The sequence below is a fragment of the Haliotis cracherodii genome, unplaced genomic scaffold (genome assembly GCF_022045235.1).
Source record: "Haliotis cracherodii isolate W230 unplaced genomic scaffold, xgHalCrac1.p SCAF_10, whole genome shotgun sequence".
In the NCBI taxonomy this organism is placed as follows: domain Eukaryota; kingdom Metazoa; phylum Mollusca; class Gastropoda; order Lepetellida; family Haliotidae; genus Haliotis; species Haliotis cracherodii.
In genome coordinates, this window is record NW_027266265.1 from 27,254,311 (window position 1) to 27,277,206 (window position 22,896).

At 43.5% G+C, this 22,896-nt stretch overlaps 1 protein-coding gene across 7 annotated transcripts in view; it reads right to left on the minus strand.

Annotated features, from left to right (window-relative positions):
* LOC139454226 (GATOR2 complex protein WDR59-like) overlaps positions 1-22,896 on the minus strand; it is an 81,429-nt gene that overhangs the window by 23,583 nt on the left and 34,950 nt on the right. For all 7 annotated transcript variants that reach the window (XM_071235814.1, XM_071235810.1, XM_071235812.1 and 4 more), the window contains exons 12-18: positions 6,177-6,401; positions 5,775-5,936; positions 4,526-4,621; positions 4,184-4,346; positions 3,508-3,574; positions 2,064-2,199; positions 42-202 (exon numbers count right to left, since the gene is read on the minus strand). In XM_071235814.1, the coding sequence (XP_071091915.1) occupies positions 42-202; positions 2,064-2,199; positions 3,508-3,574; positions 4,184-4,346; positions 4,526-4,621; positions 5,775-5,936; positions 6,177-6,401 (1,010 nt within the window). The remainder of the gene's footprint in view (positions 1-41; positions 203-2,063; positions 2,200-3,507; positions 3,575-4,183; positions 4,347-4,525; positions 4,622-5,774; positions 5,937-6,176; positions 6,402-22,896) is intronic.

A 22,896-nucleotide genomic window follows, 5' to 3' on the forward strand; every position in this document is an offset into this window, starting at 1 on the left:
ACAATGAAGAGACATATTTCTAAATGTCCTTAGCTACTCACTTATAATTCTCTGCTAGTTGCTTGTGTACAGTGAGCAGTGCTGACACATCGTATACTTTGACAGGGGCCACCTTATTCAGTTTCTTGGCTGCCTTCTCTGTGTCCCTGTACCGTGACTCCGACACCTCACGCACACGCGACCTGCTGCGTGTCCGGTGTCGCTGAAACAGATTAGTAATGCCTCGGTCACATTGGCTCTATGGCTAGGATACAGCGGCTGTAGCCCCCCCAAATCGAGAGATACCCGCAGCAGCAACAGAATACCTGCAGTGACAGAAGTTCACACATCAGGCCACTTTAGCAGACTATTCTTCATCTGCCTCACCTAAACACTCAGGACTTGATTTCTTGAAAACCATAAGGAGTCCAAGCCAGCTGCTTCAACTAACCACAGACATTGTCTGGTCCAGGTACTCCTCATACATCAGCTTATATTTCCTCATTCATCTATATAAACAGCAACATATGTTGTATCCAAGGTGAATGAAGAGTGTTGCATGCTTCTTTTGCCAATCACAAGACATTTACGCCACAGTAGTTTCTAATCACAAGTTGTCTGTACTGAAGATATGTTTTCCTGAATTGTCTCTACTCAATGGCTTGCTATTTCTCAGTAACAAATGTAACAAATGCTTATCTTGACCACTGAGTTCTCTAAGATGACCTGCCCTCATTGACTAAATGACAAACATGGGAATCTGATGTCACAATGTATGTCCACATGGCAAGTCAAGTTCCACGATATAGCTGTAAGAGAACCTGCATCATAAAACAACAGTCATTCACTCATTACCATTGAAATATAAACTGATAGAAAATGATGCTCTGGCAATGTGATGCCATTTAAGAATTGACCTTCACTTTGTGTGAGTCCATTGGAGTATGAACCTTCATAGAGTGAGGGCCAAACATTGTATGAACGTCGTCACAAGCTCCGACGTTCATACAGTTTGGCCCTCACTCTATGAAGGTTCATACTCCAATGAACTCACACAAAGTGAAAGTCAATTCTTATAATTTTTTTATCACAATTTCTTACCTCAAAGGATGTAGGCCTAGATCTAAACACAATTTGATTTAGTTCATATGACTTCATGTTTACACTGACAGCCATACAACAACCAGCTATATCGCGGCATAAAATAGTTCCTCAAAAAGAGAGGTGACATGGGCGTATGGATGCACAACTTGCTCTTCATAAACATCTTACGCAGCACATGTGTTCAAATCATATCCTCATTAGATGAGAAAGGTCTGTAAAGAACTACCTCAGTAAGTCGGTCACAATGACAGCGCGTCATAATACATTTACATCAAGTACAAGACGTCAAAATGGCCAACACGATAAATGTGACGGGAGAGATTTCCGAAGTTGTTAATGAACCTGTGGCGGTTACATGTGTTAGTCATCACTGATCAACTGGCCAATCATTGAAAGGTGAATAAAGATGCGTCAAACAGACACAAAGGTAAATTCATGGATTGCTGGAGACAGTCAATGACATTATGTCAGCCTAGGCACGGATCGAGTCAATACTACGATAGTTTAGATGTGCATTTCTTTGTTTGTTCATTAGGATGGGCCGCAGAGAGGCTATTCGTGAACAATCATGCAGTCACGCTCTCTGACATTTCTCAATGTATGCTGAAACACTGAGACCAAGAATAAAGGTTCTACATGATCAGAAAGAACGCTTATGCATGTTTTGTGCTAGGGATTTCCTAGGGGTTTCCCCAGAAATGTGGAAGTAGTCTGTCAGTGTTTACGTCATTTCAAGAACACGGTCTCGTGGAAAACATATGAATGTCAAATTGTGTCGTTCATACACTTATGAACGTCAATTTCGCAGTCATGTAACAGACCTCTCGTCCAATCAAAAAGCCGTATATTGTGTAAACTTCAAATTAAAAAATTATTTCCATTTGAGCAAAGCTCTGTGCATATACAGAGCCGTACAGGTAGACAGTATGGTACGGCCTTTGGCATCAGATACAAATGGACTAGCATTCCAATACACTTACTCTTTCCTTGTATGTGTAGAAGTCACTGATTGACAAACCCTCATTGCTTGGCGTTGGAGGACTGCGAGGGAAGAAGGGTGCAAAGGGTGTTGCATTCTGGGATGGTCTGGCAAAGGCAGCTAGTTCCGACAGAGCTCTGTGAACAGATGGAGGTTGTAGGGCTGAGAATTGGACCAAAAAGTGCATCGCGATATATTGCAATATTTCAAAAACATATTGCAATATTATTGCAATATATTGGGAAATAATTTCTACCAAGAGAAAAGCTTTTTTTCATATCATTTTTGACAAATATTAATATGAAAGCTGCAATGTTAACAATTTGGTTAAAATTATAAACAAATTTTAATAAATTGTACTATTATTTTTATCTACGATCAAATAAAGAGTATGAAGCATTTGTTTTGTCTTTGTTTTGATTTAATAAGGTAAGACTATACAACATGGCATATACATGTCAGTCACAGTCTCCAACCTTTTTCAATCACAATTGAATAATGTTAAGAATATCAGTCATTGTCTCTCATCAAACATTGTGAAAAAAATTACACTCAATGTCAAAAGATTTTCCCTTTTTGTTCGGCACGATGTCAAAGGTGTCCCTCATGTTTGATAAACAATCAAGGGAAGTAACTCTAGTTCCAAGTTGTCAGCAACGTTTGTTCCCGATGATTTCCGATTGTAAAATACATATTTTTATCAGGTGGTGTTTGAATAATGAGGGAAAAACCGATACGCCAAAAACGTATCGCGATACGTATCGTGATGAATTTGTATTGCAATATACCGGTATACCGATGAAACCGCACATCCCTAGGAGGTTGTACCTGAATACTGCTTTCTGAAGGGTATTATGGAATAGGGCTGGGACGAGTCCAAATTTACTACCCTGGTACCCATCGCCCTATTTATCGACCCTACCCGGGGACCCACTGAAGGTCTAAAGAGATGGGTACAAAATGTCTGAGTGTGCATTTTGTTCTACTACAGCCGTGGCAAAACGTATATAAATACATGTATTAAACAATCTGGTCATGCATACGCTGAAGTTGACTTAACCTATATCTTTATTCAACCATATGAAAAGTCAGAAGGAATGGGTGCATAGTCAGAAAGAAATGTGAACATTAGTGACTTGCAGTGAAACCATAGAGTTCTAGATATTCTTTTTCAAAAAAATAAATATCCGTGACTAACCACTGGTCTGGGTAGTTATGTGGGTACCCAGGTCCTACTCAGTACCCACCCTACCCGGGTACCCAGGGTTACCCCTCCCAGCCATATTATGGAACAATGCAATGTTACTGCTATATCACATACTGCACCAGTGTCACACGTGGGATACAAAAATGGAGAATGTTATTCATTTGGTTGAATCAAAATGTTGTTTTTTTAAAGTTCTACACACAACACCTTCAGATGTGCTTGAATCTAGAAATCTTACTTGGGTGTGGGTTCTGTTCCGTCATGTTTCTTCATCACAGCAGAGCGGCCAAATATCACCAACACACCTGCAACATGTAACATTACATTCCACATCATCAACAAAGCAGGACTGGGGTCTGCTGGTCTTGGGCGATTACAGTCAGTGACCACCTACCTACAGAGCAGGACTGGGGCCTGCTGGTCTTGGGCAAATACAACCAGTGACCACCTACCTACAGAGCAGGACTGGGGCCTGCTGGTCTTGGGCAAATACAGTCAGTGGCCACCTACCTACAGAGCAGGACTGGGCCTGCTGGTCTTAGGCAAATACAACCAGTGACCACCTACCTACAGAGCAGGACTGGGGCCTGCTGGTCTTGGGCAAATACAACCAGTGACCACCTACCTACAGAGCAGGACTGGGGCCTGCTGGTCTTGGGCAAATACAGTCAGTGACAACCTACCTACAGAGCAGGACTGGGGCCTGCTGGTCTTGGGCAAATACAACCAGTGACCACCTACCTACAGAGCAGGACTGGGGCCTGCTGGTCTTGGGCAAATACAACCAGTGACCACCTACCTACACAGCAGGACTGGGCCTGCTGGACTTTGGCAAATACAACCAGTGACCACCTACCTACAGAGCAGGACTGGGGCCTGCTTGTCTTGGGCAAATACAGTCAGTGACCACCTACCTACAGAGCAGAATCGAGCTCCGCTTGTCCTGGGGAACGGAACGCTGGAGTCTTGGAAGCTTCCAAAGCTGTACATTGGGTAGATGGGCGTGGTCTGCATCATGTTTTGCTGCTGGGTCAGGGGGAATGGAATGTCAAGGTCAGGTGTCTTCCTTTCAGTTTTCTGTACACGAAAATATAGACACACACTGTAGAACCCATACATTCTGTGAATGATGAACTACCGATATATATATATATTCTGGCAGTTCACCATTGAGATGCTGACAGGGAGAAATGTGGACATTGAAGACATTAAAATTACTGGCCTAAATGGGTGTAAAGCATTATTCCTGGACTTACAGTGAGAGTGTCAAGCTCTGTTATCAGCTGTCGGAGGCATGGCTCCAGGCAGTTCATGTTCCTCTTCACATGCTTTTGGGATGTGTCTGTCAGAACCTGCAACATGACGGCTAGGTTAGTATAAAACACTGTCATCTGTAAGAGGTAAGATGTAATACACTATACATGGGTATATCCCACTGTCAGCATGGGCCAAGATATAACACACTGAAGTATACATGAGCCAGGATATAACACAATGAAGTATACATGGGCCAGGATATAACACAATGACGTATACATGGGCCAGGATATAACACAATGAAGTATACATGGGTCAGGATATAACACTATGAAGTATACATGAGCCAGGATATAACACAATGACGTATATATGGGCCAGGATATAACACAATGAAGTATACATGGTCTGGGATATAACACTATGAAGTAAACATGGGCCATGACATAACAACACAATGTATACATGGGCCAGGGTATAACACAATGACGTATACATGGGCCAGGATATAACACAATGAAGAATACATGGGCCAGGATATAACACAATGAAGAATACATGGGCCAGGATATAACACAATGAAGAATACATGGGCCAGGATATAACACAATGAAGAATACATGGGTCAGGATATAACACAATGAAGAATACATGGGTCAGGATATAACACAATGAAGAATACATGGGCCAGGATATAACACAATGAAGAATACATGGGCCAGGATATAACACAATGAAGAATACATGGGTCAGGATATAACACAATGAAGAATACATGGGCCAGGATATAACACAATGAAGAATACATGGGTCAGGATATAACACAATGAAGAATACATGGGCCAGGATATAACACAATGAAGAATACATGGGCCAGGATATAACACAATGAAGAATACATGGGTCAGGATATAACACAATGAAGAATACATGGGCCAGGATATAACACAATGAAGAATACATGGGCCAGGATATAACACAATGAAGAATACATGGGCCAGGATATAACACAATGAAGTATACATGGGCCAGGATATAACACCATGAAATATACATGGGCCTCAATGAGCTGTTTCTGCATTGTAGCATGGGGGAGGTGACATTTACCTTGATGAGCTGTTTCTGCATGGTCTATGGGGGGAGGTAATATTTACCTTGATGAGCTGTTTCTGCATGGTGGCATGGGGGAGGTAATATTTACCTTGATGAGCTGTTTCTGCATGGTCTATGGGGGGAGGTAATATTTACCTTGATGAGCTGTTTCTGCATGGTGGCATCCAGGGTGCTGTGGAGGAACTGGAATGATGGTGAAGCATTGTTTGGGTAGTCAGGGGGGAAATTGAGATTGAGGCTGACCCGCCGCTTCCCAATCTGTGCCGTCACTTTACATACACGATTGATTGCGTCCATCTGAAGATAAAATATACAGGAGTGATCTTTATCGTGCAAATGATTCATTTCATACATGACGTTTAGCAATATTCCAGCCATAAAGTTAATGGGGGACACTAGAAATGGACTCACACATCGTACCAATATTGGGGAATGAACCCATGTCTGTGGCGTGACAAGTCAACACCATAATCATCATGTTACCCATCCCTCCCTTTTAAGGAGAAAAGCTGATTAACATACACAAAAAAAGCTCACCTCTTCAATGGTAACATGAGGAATATTCTTGTTCACCAAGGAAAACTCCTGTTGCAAAGTTTGTGGTTGGTTGGACATGGTGCCTTGGCTGATGACTGGCTCAGACACTGTTGGGTTCTCATCTATAACGGATAGAGAATCAAGAGCAGACTCGAGAGCTGCTGGAGTTGACTTGGACAGATCTTCAACCAGGTCAGGCAGATTGTTGGTGTCATGGCCGCACAGCTGCAAACAGAAGAGTTCATCGTGAGATCAGGTCTTCCTGGGGATCTACTTGGACGTACAACAGAATGAAGTCTCATGCACAGTAAGCCCAAACTGAGGTTGAGTTGGTTGAAAAAATACAAATGGATTTGTGTTGCTCCATAAATTTCCTCAACAATTGGCATGGTTTGGTCACAATAAAGAACACAAATGAATTTGTGTAGCTCAGTGTTTATCATAACACACATACAATCTCTTTAGTCAATGGTTCGTGATGTATACTACAATACATAAGACTGACAGAGCACCTGCTTCTCTCCCAAGTACCCTTCAAAGTGATCTTTGGACCCATGAAGATCCAGGCTAGAATAGGTCTTCAGCAACACATGCTTGCCGCAAAAGGCGACCATGCTTGTTGTAAGAGGCAACTAACAGGATTGGGTTGTCAGGGTCACTGACTTGGTTGATACATGTCATCGTATCCTAATTGCGTAGATCGATGCTGATGATGTTACTCATTGCATTGTCTGGTCCAGACTCGATTATTTACAGACCGTCGTCATATAGCTGGAATATTGCTGAGTGCGGCGTTAAACAACAAACAAAGAAACAAATTATAGAAAAAATAAAAAATATAATGGAAATATTTATGTACGCCAATATTGTTTTAGAATGTTGAATCTGCGTACCAAAATTTGATTTTATCAACTGGATGTTTTGAGAGAAAGGACAACTTCTAGAGTTCAACATAAGAAACAGAGATTATCTTCATTACTGGTACTACAAAGTCCTTCATAAAACAGCAGGTAAATCATGTTGCCAGACAAACGAGATGCCAATATCAAACATAATTGACATCCTGGAAATATATTATGTCTTATTCAAGTCCTGATTGTACAATAAATAACAGAAGCAATAAATCCAAGGTGATAATAACCACTACAGGTGTACACAACAAAACGATCACGCTTGGATTACCAAATAACTGCAACTACAAATTTGTATCCATAAATCAAGACTGCTAACGTGAGAAAGATACTTTGTGATGACAAGGTAGCGTTAGTATGCACGCTTCCATTCAGATAACAGACAGATTTCGTTACATAATACGTCAGGTCAATTTACTTACCCTGGCTAAGGGACCAACCTGATAATATTCTGGTGGTGGTGTGGGTGGTGATGGTGGTGGTGGTGTTGGTGGTGTTGGTGTTGGTGGTGATGGTGATGGTGATGGTGGTGGTGGTGGTGGTGGTGATGTTGGTGTGGTGTTGGTGGTTGTGACGGTGGTGGTGTGAGTGGTGGTGTTGATGGTAGTGTGGGTATTGGTGATGGTGAGGTGAGGTGAGGTGAAATTGGGTTTAACGTCGCGTCCAAGATTATTGCACATATATAGCGACGTGCATGCACGTATGTGTGTGCCTGCTTGTACTAGTCCGGGCTGATGCCGATTTAGAGTGCTAGCACACTGAGATACCATGCCGCAGTTTAACATGAATACCCCACTCAGACACAGTATACTGACTCCGAGCCGACCAGTCCTTGTTTTAGCCCCTTAATGCCGAGCGCCAGACAGGGTAACAACAAGTACCATCTTTTAACGTCTTTTGGTATGATGCTGCCGGGGTTCGAACCCCGGACCTTCCGGTCTCCGGGTGGACGCTCTACCACTAGACCACGGAGGTGGTTGGTGGTGATGGTGGTGATAGTGGTGATGGTGATGGTGATGGTGATGGTGGTGGTGATAGTGGTGGTGGTGGTGGTGATAGTGGCGATGATGGTGGTGATGGTGGTGGTGGTGGTGGTGATAGTGGTAGTGGTAGTGGTGGTGGTGATAGTGGCGATGATGGTGATAGTGGTGATGGTGGCGATGATGGTGATGGTGGTGGTGTGGGTGGTGTGGTGGTGGTGGTGATGGTGGCAGAGATGGTGATGGTGATGGTGGTGGTAATGGTGGCGGTGATGGTTGTGCTGGGAGGGTGGTAGCTGACTGTATAAAGCTCCGGTTGTGACCATAAAGTAATGCTGTATAAATGATATATACGTTAACTTCTGCTGAAGTGTCACAGTTACTGGGCATACCACTACTTCTCATTGTCATAAAGTTTAAACAAAATAAATGAACTCATTGATACTGAAATAACACTGTCTACTCATCAGTTTCTGTAGGTTTGGACAACACACAATCCACATTATGACTAACATGACAAATATGCAGGCAAATGTCAAAAACTAGCAGAAAAACAGGAAGCAGGTTACATGATAATTATCTGTACAAGTGATCCCCTACATAATTTGCAGGGGTTTTTGCATTCACATGTGCAGCTGCCAATATTGCAATCCATGGTATAATAGCAAGTAATTACTCTCCTGATTGAATAATATGTTAATACAGTTATATGCAACCTTGGTACTGTGTGACATGGACGATTAGTCTGACTTTTGCTTCATCAGCTGGTAACTTTCATTACACGCGAACTCTACTGTGTGTCACAGGTGTTCATATCTGAGAACCACCTGTCTTACAAAAGAAGTTGCACGTGCTCAAGTATTCATTAGAATTATGCATTGGTGACAGATGAAATGTGACAGTTTATTCTTCTCTGCAAGTGTGTTAAATGGTTCCTAACCTTGACCTTGAGGTTCAAATTAGATAAACACTTGAGTACATGCACTGTACACCTCTGCATACTCAAGCGGTCATCTAACTTGAACCTCTTGGTCTTGGTTGGTAACTACTACATGATGCTATAATATTCCTGATATCAAAGGGCATCTTCACCCACAGGCTGGTACACATTACAGTCATGACATAACATTCTGACATTCAGGTGCACTGGATACCAGTTGATTAATCTGAGTACTGGATAGTGGGTGATCAATCCATGTACTGGATAATGGTTGGTCAATCACCATCTTCCTGAGGCAAGGGGGTTAATTGATCATAAAAGTCCAGGTTTCAACCTTTGCCAAACTATTATGGTATTTCCAGGCACAATCGTAGCACCACCAGTGGCTATTATGAGTTATGTCTATTCTATGTCCCTCCAATTAACCAATCAGATTCCACCTCTCATATCACTTGCAATTGCTTCAGTCAAGATGATCTAATCGATAATCAAGATCTATAGGGAAATAAAACGTATCAAAGTGCATCATATCACTTGAGCACCTTGATCAAAAACATGAAAGGATTTGCAAGATATATGTCAACACCTAGTTGGTGGAACACATTTTTTGCAAATCCTTCAGTCGACCGAAATCTGCATTTTGAAATGACTCGCAGACTTTGTGTGCTGGCAATTAGGTCCCTCAACCTGGTAGTGTGGGTTCGAATCCTGGACAGGACTCAACCCCCAAAAGTATGTGAATCTGTACTTAACTCAGAAAGTGTTATTCCAAATATAACATTTGTTCCATTTCCAAGAGTTTGAAACTAATGTGGCTATATCCCCCACCCCTGTTGCAGAATTTATGACATAATTAAATCTAAACAAACCCTAACCTTTTATAACCGAGGTGGAACTTGTCATGGAAATTGTAAAGAAAAGAACAGTTTGGAACCTAAGTCCATCTTGTTGCCATGGAAACGTAAAAAATAAAATTTTTGAATATTTCTAAATAGCAAAAGGCACAAGTTCAGAATGTACCTGACAAACCTGCAAAGTTTCATGAAAAAATATTGAACGGTTTATGAGTTATGCTCCAGAAACGAACCCTACCTTCACAGAACCTAAGTCCATCTTGTTGCCATGGAAACGTAAAAAATAAAAATTTCAAAATTTCTAAATAGCAAAAGGCACCAGTTCAGCATGTACCTGACAGACATGCAAAGTTTGATGAAAAAATATTGAACAGTTTATGAGTTATGCTCCGGAAACAAAACGTGACGGACGGAGCCCGTTTCTATCAAATAATAGCAAACGGTAAGAAGTGACATTAACTCCAAAAATGACCATCTGTCATTATTTTGCCTTGTCAATGTGGAACTTACATGAAAAGGAAGTCAACAGTTTGTGAACAGGCTAGTCATTGACAATGAAGGGAGACAATTTGCAGGGGGATAACTCTTGCATGACAATAGTTCAGTCCAAGTGTTATGTTCACTGCAGTAAAATATCAAGTGTCAAGTACATTGCAATGAAAATATCTTTTTTCTCAACGTCTGAAAACTCTTTCCTTCATGAAACAGACATGACTGCCATTTTTACCATGAAAACACAACTGCAGAGTTATCTTGAAATTTCAGATTAATGACAACAAACTATATACAATAGCCCTGAAGTAAAACAAAATATCTATAAAATAGATTTCATATTGATAAAAATAATATATTTCTTCTTCTTCACTTTAAAACTAATACAGGAGGTATTATGTATACTGTCACCATGGTAACAAGTGTCTGATATCTGCTCATCTACCTCTACAAAGTAATTAAACTGCAGGAAGTTGACTGACCATAAATCTCTACCTGGGCTGGCGCCACCCTGTGTTTTGCTCACTATCGCAGACTCTGTTCAAAGCAATTCTCCCATAACTGTCCGCTACTGAAGTAGGTACTGAGTGCTGTGCAGTCAGCAGTTTGGACTTACAGCCCTATTTCCCATCAAGACATTCTCACCTTCCCATCCAATGCAGAATGACAACCATTTTGAAAATCTACGTCAGTGGTTGAAAGGTGTTGCCTGGGATTTTATTTCATAAACCTCTAGTGCCGTCATACTATTTCTTTTACTTGCCTTCTTATTGTAGAATAAACTCTCAGCAGGAACTTTCTACAGAACATCCCACCGTTCCAGGAATATTCATTAGAAAGTCTCTGTCATAGGAATATTCTATAAAAGGTGTCTATAGAATGTCACTCGTTACAGTATAAGATCCCCCGTGTGTCAGGGTCGGAGGTACTGGGGATCCCCTATGTGTGGGGTCGGAGGTACTGGGGATCCCTTATGTGTCAGAGTCAGAGGTACTGGGATCCATCCCAAGAAGATCCAGGTTAGTATAGGTCTATAACAACCCATGCTTGTCATAAGAGATGACTATGCTTGGCATCAGAGGCGACTTATGGGATCAGGTGGTCATTCACACTGACTTGGTTGATGCATGTCATCGTATCCCAAGTGCAAGGGACGATGCTCATGATGCCAATCAGTGGATTGTCTTGTCCAGACTCGATTGGAATGTTCTCCTTTATAGCCAGGTTACACTGTAATGTTCTCCTTTATAGCCACGTTACATTTGAGTGCTCTATCTTTATAGCCAGGTTACATTTGAGTTCTCTCCTTTATAGCCAGGTTACACTGTAGTGTTCTCCTTTATAGCCAGGTTACATTTGAGTGCTCTACCTTTATAGCCAGGTTACACTGTAATGTTCTCCTTTAAAGCCAGGTTACACTGTAGTATTCTCCTTTATAGCCAGGTTACACTGTAGTGTTCTCCTTTATAGCCAGGTTACACTGTAATGTTCTCCTTTATAGCCAGGTTACATTTGACTGCTCTACCTTTATAGCCAGGTTACACTGTAGTGTTCTCCTTTATTGCCAGGTAACATTTGAGTGCTCTACCTTTATAGCCAGGTTACACTGTAGTGTTCTCCTTTATAGCCAGGTTACATTTGAGTGCTCTACCTTTATAGCCAGGTTACACAGTAATGTTCTCCTTTAAAGCCAGGTTACACTGTAGTGTTCTCCTTTATAGCCAGGTTACACTGTAGTGTTTTCCTTTATAGCCAGGTTACACTGTAGTGTTTTCCTTTATAGCCAGGTTACACTGTAATGTTCTCCTTTATAGCCAGGTTACATTTGAGTGCTCTACCTTTATAGCCAGGTTACACTGTAGTGTTCTCCTTTATAGCCAGGTTACATTTGAGTGCTCTACCTTTATAGCCAGGTTACACTGTAGAGTTCACCTTTATAACCAGGTTACACTGTAGTGTTCACCTTTATAGCCAGATTACACTGTAGAGTTCACCTTTATAGCCAGGTTACACTGTAGTGTTCTCCTTTATAGCCAAGTTACACTTGAGTGCTCTACCTTTATAGCCAGGTTCCACTGTAGTGTTCTACCTTTATAGCCAGGTTACACTGGAGTGTTCTACCTTTATAGCCAGGTTACACTGGAGTGTTCTTCTGTATATCCAGGTTACATTGGAATATTCTCCTTTAAACCCATGTAACATTGGGATGTTCACCTTTATAGCCAGGTAATGTTGGACTGTTCTCCTTTACGGCAGGGTTACACCAGACTGTTCTCCTTTATAGCAAAGTGACACCAAGAGTGTTCTCCTTTAAAGCTGGGTGACACCAGAGTGTTCTCCTTTATAGCAGGGTGACACCAGAGTGTTCTCCTTTATAGCAGGGTGACACCAGAGTGTTATCCTTTACAGCAGGGTGACACCAGAATGTTCTCCTTTATAGCAGGGTCAAACCGGAGTGTTCTCCTTTATAGCAGGGTGACACCAGAGTGTTCTCCTTTATCGCAGGGTGACACTGGAGTGTTCTCCTTTACATCAGGGTGGCACCAGAATGTTCTCCTTTATAGCAGGGTCACACTGGAGTGTTCTCCTTTATAGCTGGGTTACAACAGAGTGTTCTCCTTTATAGCAGGGTGACACCAGAGTGCTCTCCTTTATAGCAGGGTGACACCAGAATGTTCTCCTTTATCGCAGGGTGACACCAGAGTGTTCTCCTTTACATCAGGGTGACACCAGAATGTTCTCCTTTATAGCAGGGTCACACCGGAGTGTTCTCCTTTACAGCCATCTTACATTGGCTGTGTCATCAATGACCCTTTGATAATGATCCTTTATGAAACAATCTCTATTTGAATTCCCACTGGTCAACTTAGTCCTCAAGGAGAACGTCTTAACAAACTTATGACAAGGCTCACCTACCTATGTACCAGCCTTCACAGTTCCTAGGATACAGTAACACTCATCACTACATCACACTGACTACACACGCTATTGATTAGGTGCACATGAACAATCTGTTTTGACATTTGACACATCTGTCACTTGTGCAGATTGTATCTGTGACACACTCCATGTGAGCCTGTCACTGGGGGCACAGGACAGGTGGTGGTGTGTTTGTAGGTGGTGTGTATACAGGTGGTGATGTGTGTGGAGTGGTGATGTGTGTACAGGTGGTGTTGTGTGTACAGGTGGTGTTGTGGGTACAGGTGGTGGTGTGTGTACAGGTGGTGATGTGGGTACAGGTGGTGATGTGGGTACAGGTGGTGGTGTGGGTACAGGTGGTGTGGGTACAGGTGGTGGTGTGTGTACAGGTGGTGGTGTGGGTACAGGTGGTGGTGTGGGTACAGGTGGTGGTGTGGGTACAGGTGGTGTGGGTACAGGTGGTGGTGTGGGTACAGGTGGTGGTGTGGGTACAGTTGGAGTGGGTACAGGTGGTGGTGTGGGTACAGGTGGTGTGGGTACAGGTGGTGGTGTGGGTACAGGTGGTGTGGGTACAGGGGGTGGTGTGTGTACAGGTGATGATGTGGGTACAGGTGGTGGTGTGGGTACAGGTGGTGGTGTGGGTACAGGGGGTGGTGTGTGTACAGGTGATGATGTGGGTACAGGTGGTGATGTGGGTACAGGTGTAGGTATGTGTACAGGTGGTGGTGTGTGTACAGGTGGTGTTGTGTGTACAGGTGGTGTTGTGTGTACAGGTGGTGTTGTGTGTACAGGTGGTGGAGGTACAGGTGGTGGTGAGGTACAGGTGGGTGTGTGGGTACAGGTGGTGGTGTGGGTACAGGTGGTGGTGTGGGTACAGGTGGTGGTGTGGGTACAGGTGGTGGTGTGGGTACAGGTGGTGGTGTGGGTACAGGTGGTGGTGTGGGTACAGGTGGTGTGGGTACAGGTGGTGGTGTGTGTACAGGTGGTGTGGGTACAGGTGGTGGTGTGTGTACAGGTGGTGGTGTGGGTACAGGTGGTGGTGTGGGTACAGGTGGTGGTGTGGGTACAGGTGGTGTGGGTACAGGTGGTGGTGTGGGTACAGGTGGTGGTGTGGGTACAGGTGGAGTGGGTACAGGTGGTGGTGTGGGTACAGGTGGTGTGGGTACAGGTGGTGGTGTGGGTACAGGTGGTGTGGGTACAGGTGGTGGTGTGGGTACAGGTGGTGTTGTGTGTACAGGTGGTGTTGTGTGTACAGGTGGTGTTGTGTGTACAGGTGGTGGTGTGTGTACAGGTGGTGGAGGTACAGGTGGTGGTGAGGTACAGGTGGGTGTGTGGGTACAGGTGGTGGTGTGGGTACAGGTGGTGATGTGTGTACAGGTGGTGTGGGTACAGGTGGTGTTGTGTGTACAGGTGGTGGTGTGTGTACAGGTGGTGGAGGTACAGGTGGTGGTGAGGTACAGGTGGGTGTGTGGGTACAGGTGGTGGTGTGGGTACAGGTGGTGATGTGTGTACAGGTGGTGTGGGTACAGGTGGTGTTGTGTGTACAGGTGGTGGTGTGTGTACAGGTGGTGGAGGTACAGGTGGTGGTGAGGTACAGGTGGGTGTGTGGGTACAGGTGGTGGTGTGGGTACAGGTGGTGGTGTGGGTACAGGTGGTGTGGGTACAGGTGGTGGTGTGGGTACAGGTGATGGTGTGTGTACAGGTGGTGGTGTGTGTACAGGTGGTGGAGGTACAGGTGGTGGTGAGGTACAGGTGGGTGTGTGGGTACAGGTGGTGGTGTGGGTACAGGTGGTGGTGTGGGTACAGGTGGTGTGGGTACAGGTGGTGGTGTGTGTACAGGTGATGATGTGGGTACAGGTGGTGATGTGGGTACAGGTGTAGGTATGTGTACAGGTGGTGGTGTGTGTACAGGTGGTGTTGTGTGTACAGGTGGTGTTGTGTGTACAGGTGGTGTTGTGTGTACAGGTGGTGTTGTGTGTACAGGTGGTGGAGGTACAGGTGGTGGTGAGGTACAGGTGGGTGTGTGGGTACAGGTGGTGGTGTGGGTACAGGTGGTGGTGTGGGTACAGGTGGTGATGTGGGTACAGGTGGTGGTGTGGGTACAGGTGGTGGTGTGTGTACAGGTGGTGGTGTGGGTACAGGTGGTGTTGTGTGTGGAGTGGTGTTGTGTGTACAGGTGGTGGTGTGGGTACAGGTGGTGGTGTGTGTACAGGTGGTGGTGTGGGTACAGGTGGTGATGTGTGTACAAGTGGTGGTATGGGTACAGCTATATTCTTTCATTAACTGTCTTTAATGTCTCTGGTCATATTTCGACCTACAGTCAAGTGGAGGATTTCACTTGCCAATGCTTTGAAGCCAATGTTAAGGTTAATGTCCTGTTGCTATACAGTTTCTCAATGCTCACTTGGTCTTGTGTAGTGTTAGCCTCAGTTGCAAGGCAGGAACAGTTGCTGATAAGTCTTGGTCTCATTCTAGCAAAGGCAAATCCTGAGACACAGCTACAACTGGAATTGATTTTATGATTGGGAATCAATATGTGGAATACACCTGCTGCATTTTTCCATTTATAGGTCAATGAGAAGTGGGGCCATGAATATCTATATGAACAGACATATATGATACATTTCGTCGTTAAAAACTGTACATAAGAAAGTTTACACATTGCATGAGAGAGCAGGCATGTGGCCAATAAACTGCATCTACAGTTCTCCGATAGTTGTCAATTTCAATCCCAGCTTATTAGGACAAAATTAACTGAGACACACGACAAATGTGGAAGTATAAAATTTAGACTTCACTTATCATAAACAGCCAGGAACAAGACATTGCTTTGAAACAACACATTTCAAAAACATCACATGTATCGCTGTTGTGACCTTCTGGGACATGTAATTTACTTGGGCAGCACATGAACAGATCAGAATTAGAAGTCAGCTAAAACCGCATCATCAGCAGAATCATTGTTTCAACATACTCAATGGTTTGGACCCAAAGAAATACATAAATACTCAATGAGAATGATTACCCAATGGCTCAAAATATTATCTCGTGCACATAAGGAGGGTTTTACGCTGTGAGCTATATGACAGCTTCCTGTCAGGTGGGCAGGTGGGCAGGTGGGCAGTCCACCACTGAACATAACTGGGGTATAAAGACACACTAAAGCAGCCAGGTTTGTCAGCTTCATGTGGGAGCAAACCCTGAAGGGACGCATGTCTTTGATGTTTACAACTTTGGTGATACCCTCGATCATGGGTATGGTGCTGACAAACCAAGAAACATAATCCAGGCAATTCTGGAATTGGAACCCACAATCATGAGTTTCTGGCATGCCTAATTGATGCACCTACCCTGCACAGTGAATTGCAATAACCCTCTCCTCTGTTGAAATTTGGGGGTTAAATAATACAAACATAAGGAATAACAACAATTCTCAACAGTAAAAACAATTCTAGGACAATGTCATTAACCAAACTGTGACTGTCATGTTACTGACACTGCAAGTTTCCCTGTAAGGAGATACAAGCCATGGTATCCTATGTGTAGGCTATTCCTGACTGGGCTTTCCATCACACTACACCAGACCAACTGAGCATTGAGAAACTGTAACTGCAGAAACCTTAACATTGGCTTCAAAGCATTGGCAAGTGAAATCCTCCGCTTGACTGTAGGTCGAAATATGACCAGAGACATAAAAGACAGTTAAGTTAATGAAAGAGTTGTGTTGTTGCAAACACAGCTGGGTGCAGTATGTGCAGCTGCCTAGAAACACCTCTCTTTTCATGCATGCTTCCTAGAATTTAGCTTCTTAGAATTGTGATTAATGAAGCATGAATCCATACATGTCGGCCTACATGGTGCATATGTTGGCGTTGTGCAGATCATGTATATCTGGGCTTTGTGCAGACCATGTATATCTGGGCTTTGTGCAGACCATGTATATCTGGGCTTTGTGCAGACCATGTATATCTGGGCTTTGTGTAGACCATGTATGTTTTTTGGCTTTGTGTGGACCATGTATATCTGGGCTTTGTGTGGACCATGTATATCTGGGCTTTGTGCAGACCATGTATATCTGGGCTTTGTGTAGACCATGTATGTCTGGGCTTTGTGTGGACCATGTATATCTGGGCTTTGTGTAGACCATGTATATCTGGGCTTTGTGTAGACCATGTATATCTGGGCTTTGTGTAGACCATGTATGTCTGGGCTTTGTGTAGACCATGTATATCTGGGCTTTGTGTGGACCATGTATATCTGGGCTTTGTGTAGACCATGTATATCTGGGCTTTGTGTGGACCATGTATATCTGGGCTTTGTGTAGACCATGTATATCTGGGCTTTGTGTGGACCATGTATATCTGGGCTTTGTGTGGACCATGTATATCTGGGCTTTGTGTGGACCATGTATATCTGGGCTTTGTGTAGACCATGTATATCTGGGCTTTGTGTGGACCATGTATATCTGGGCTTTGTGTAGACCATGTATATCTGGGCTTTGTGTGGACCATGTATATCTGGGCTTTGTGTAGACCATGTATGTCTGGGCTTTGTGTGGACCATGTATATCTGGGCTTTGTGTAGACCATGTACATCTGGGCTTTGTGTGGACCATGTATATCTGGGCTTTGTGTGGACCATGTATGTCTGGGCTTTGTGTGGACCATGTATATCTGGGCTTTGTGTAAACCATGTATGTCTGGGCTTTGTGCAGACCATGTATATCTGGGCTTTGTGTAGACCATGTATATCTGGGCTTTGTGTGGACCATGTATATCTGGGCTTTGTGCAGACCATGTATGTCTGGGCTTTGTGTAGACCATGTATATCTGGGCTTTGTGTAGACTACCTGCATGTGCAGTCAGGTTATGGCGGTGTAGCATGAAATGCAGCATAGCAAAACATACATATCCCCTTTTGTCTTTGTTCATAGATTTATAGCAGATAGAATAGTTACTTCCTTTTTGATAAAGTATTATCAACAGCCCTCAATTATCTGTTGAACAATTTTCAAACTGACAGAGTTTTTATAAGGCACATTGGAGACAATTGAATAATGCATCTACATTCTTGTTTTGATTGATAGCAACACCTCGCTATACATGTTTGGGATACAAAATACAAAGGAATGCAGGTTTTCCCAATACATACATCAAATATAACAATTTTTTTCAAAATCTGATTTACAAGATTATCAGTTTCAAACAGGAAGCAAGTATTTGTAAAAAAGACAAATCCATATTTCAATAATAAAGTAATATTCAAATTCATATTTACAAAAGTAAGCCACGAAGCAAGTCCAACTCCTACTACGTACACAAATAGAGAAAGTAAGTACACCAAAACATTCGAAAAAGGTAGCACTGGAGCTAAATATATACATGCAGAGAAGCTACACCAAGCAATTTGAAGGGAGAGTGCTGTTAACGATATCCTCCCACACACTACCAGTCAACGACACTGCACACAAGCAATGTTTTCCTCCCATCTGATAGTCATCTTAGTCAGGCTTGTGAATGCAGTATAAACACCTACACAACCTCCACACGTTTGCACCATATAACATACTCAAAACGATATTTCGTAACCATATTGGCTTTTCATCTCAACTATCATAAGTTGAGAATTTGAGCATAAACAAAGCAAAATGCTAAATATTTACCTTCCATAAATGTAGGCTATAGTGTCGTCAGCAAGGGTCAACTTTGTGATTAAGCACAACAGTCTAGTTATGACTCCCCCTTGCTGGGCCTGGCTGTGGCAACAAATGAATTCTTGAAGCAGTCAGAGAGAAGGCAGGTTCTACACTGCTCACTGTGGGTTCACTGAGCCATGACATGGAACTAGGTCAACCAGATACCAGCATACATGCATCCTGTGATTTGTAGGCTACATTGTATGCTTTGCTGAACTCAACGCGCTCGCTCGTACTATCAACAGTGGCATGCTGCACTGTCTAATGCTTGGAACAGGCATGTTGATTGGAGCTAGCGAACAGCAGGGCAGAAGAGATAAATCCGGTCATGCATCACTTGCTTTTTAGAAACGAAAGATGAAAACATTATTGGCAATTCCATTCCTCATGTTTAATGAAGGCATCATCAATAACCAGCATGTGGTAAATATAAGTCAGTGTTCCCTTGCTGACACCTGTCAATATTGAGTCACGCCCAGTACTGATGAGCTTCATATCATCCATGTGCACAGCTTACTGTCAAAGTGTGTTCACGAGCAGAAGAAAGGGGAAAGATAAAACTGGGGAATCTACATGTTTGGGATCTGGTGAGTAAGTGAGTGAGTGAGTACACATCAGGAACACTGCGATAATTACAGCTACATCTCCAATGTGTGAGTGAGTGAGTGAGTTCAAGTCAGAAACACTGCCTGATTACAGCCACGTCTCCAAAGTGAGTGAGTGAGTGAATACTAGAATCAGGCACACTGCCATGATTACAGCTACATCTCCAAAGTGTGAGTGAGTGAGTACAAGTCAGAAACACTGCCATGATTACAGCCACATCTCCAATGAGTGAGTGAGTGAGTGAGTGAGTGAATACTCGAATCAGGAACACTGCCATGATTACAGCCACATCTCCAAAGTGTGAGTGAGTGAGTGAGTGAGTGAGTGAAAATACTAGAATCAGGAACACTGCCATGATTACAGCTACATCTCCAAAGTGTGGGTGAGTGAGTGAGTGAGTGAGTGAGTAAAAGACAGAAACACTGCCATGATTACAGCCACATCTCCAAAGTGTGAGTGAGTGACTGAGTGAGTGAGTGAGTGAGTGAGTGAATACTAGAATCAGGAACACTGCCATGATTACAGCTACATCTCCAAAGTGTGAGTGAGTGAGTGAGTGAAAATACTAGAATCAGGAACACTGCCATGATTACAGCTACATCTCCAAAGTGTGGGTGAGTGAGTGAGTGAGTGAGTGAGTGAGTGAGTGAGTAAAAGACAGAAACACTGCCATGATTACAGCCACATCTCCAAAGTGTGAGTGAGTGAGTGAGTGAATACTAGAATCATGAACACTGCCATGATTACAGCTACATCTCCAAAGTGTGAGTGAGTGAGTGAGTGAATACTAGAATCATGAACACTGCCATGATTACAGCTACATCTCCAAAGTGTGAGTGAGTGAGTGAGTGAAAATACTAGAATCAGGAACACTGCCATGATTACAGCTACATCTCCGAAGTGTGAGTGAGTGAGTACAAGTCAGAAACACTACCATGATAACAGCCACATCTCCAAAGTGTGAGTGAGTGAGTGAGTGATTGAGTGAGTGAATACTAGAATCAGGAACACTGCCATGATTACAGCTACATCTCGAAAGCGTGAGTGAGTACAAGTCAGAAACAATGCCATGATTACAGCCACATCATGGGCATGTGTGATGTATGTGTCTGTGACAGATGTGTGTCATGTGTGTATGAGAGTGAGAGTGAGAGTGTGAGAGTGAGAGTGAGAGTGTGAGTGAGAGTGTGCAAGTGAGAGTGAGAGTGTGAGAGTGAGAGTGAGAGTCTGTGTCTGTGTGATGGGCGTGTATGTCTGTGACAGATGTGTGTCACGTGTGTATGAGAGTGAGAGTGTGAGTGAAAGTGTGAGAGTGTGAGTGAAAGTGTGAGAGTGTGAGTGAAAGTGTGAGAGTGAGAGTGAGAGTGAGAGTCTGTGTCTGTGTGATGGGTGTGTGTGTGTGTGTGTGTGTGTGTGTGTGTGTGTGTGTGTGTGTGTGTGTGTGTGTGTGTGTGTGTGTGTGTGTGTGTGAGTGAGTGATGGGTGTGGGTGTGTGTGTGTGCGTGCGTTTGTGCGTGTGTGCGTGTGTGTGATGGCATCAGGTGAGGTGGGTATGATGTGTGTAATGCTACCTAAGTACAGCCAGATCAATGGCATTATCTTCCCACACAACACCTGTGCAAAATGACCCTATTTTAGTGGCATCTTGCACAAGAAACATAAGAGCAACAGCATTACCCGTAATGTAAACCAAAATTCTGAATTCTTAGGGCATAATCTGTTTAAAAAGTCTATATCAACCTTTTAAGAAACATGTGAAATCATATATAACTTGTCAGCATACACAAAACGCTACTTCCAAAGAGCCTTTGATGAAAGTTGCCGCCCATAGCCCCAACAGATCAGGATAAGTTTAGCCTGAACACAAGACCTGTCACCAAGTGGGATGCCCAGATGTGGTACATTATCAATATATCCAGTAGCAGTGAATGGCTGTCTACCATGTTCTGTAACTTATTGTGGACTGTTACACTGACACAAACACATCAATACTTTACCTACAATAAAAGTGCTGTGGTACGGTTCAACAATAGCCAAAGGGATTAGACACTGTGCAGAGCCAAGGCATTTCCTCCTGACAATAATGTTCAGCACTCAGTGTCTGTGCTTCTCTTGTGGCAGTGACAAAAGAGGATCCTAGCCCAAAGAAAGTGTTTTAGTGATTTTATTGCCTTTGTTTTGAATTCGAAGAAGCCACATCTGACAACTTGGATACAAATATTTCCTTGATCATTTACACACTTCACTGAGTCTAGTTGTGGATGTTTATGGCCGATCATTTCGCTTTCTTGGCTTATCAGGACAGGTGTCAAACACATGGCAAAATCAGAGTGAGTGAGTGAGTTGGGTTTAACGCCGCTTTTAACAGTATTCCAGTTATATTGCAGCGTGTCAGCTTAATGTGGGAGGAAAGCAGGTCTCAGACGTTTACCACTTCGGTGAAACCCACAAGCATGGGTATGGTGCTGACAAACCTAGAAACATAATCGGGGCGAACCGGGATTCGAACCCACAATCATAGGTTTCTGGCGTGCCTAAGGGACGCAACTCTACACAGCGAATCGCGTCGCCTTAGACGACTGGGCCACCCGTGCCTCCCGGCAAAATCAGATCTATCCCAACTACTCCCCAACAAAGTGGTAGACAGTTCAGGCAGAGAAGTGATATTTGCAAAACCACTGCTTGAATAACATCAGATACAGCAGCCTGGGCCAGGCAAAATCCTCAGGGTATTGGTGACCTATCTTGCCACAATCCACACATTAGTCTCATCCTACAGCATTGGGTACTGGTGACCTATCTTGCCACAATCCCCACGTTAATCTGATCCTACAGCATAGGGTACTGGTGACCTATCTTGCCACAATCTCCACGTTAGTCTGATCCTACAGCATAGGGTACTGGTGACCTATCTTGCCACAATCCACACATTAGTCTCATCCTATAGCATTGGGTACTGGTGACCTATCTTGCCACAATTCCCATGTTAGTCTCATCCTACAGCATTGGGTACTGGTGACCTATCTTGCCACAATCCCCACGTTAGTCTGATCCTACAGCATTGGGTACTGGTGACCTATCTTGCCACAATCCACACATTAGTCTGATCCTACAGCATTGGGTACTGGTGACCTATCTTGCCACAATCCACACATTAGTCTGATCCTACAGCATTGGGTACTGGTGACCTATCTTGCCACAATCTCCACGTTAGTCTCATCCTACAGCATTGGGTACTGGTGACCTATCTTGCCACAATCCACACATTAGTCTCATCCTACAGCATTGGGTACTGGTGACCTATATTGCCATAATCTCCACAT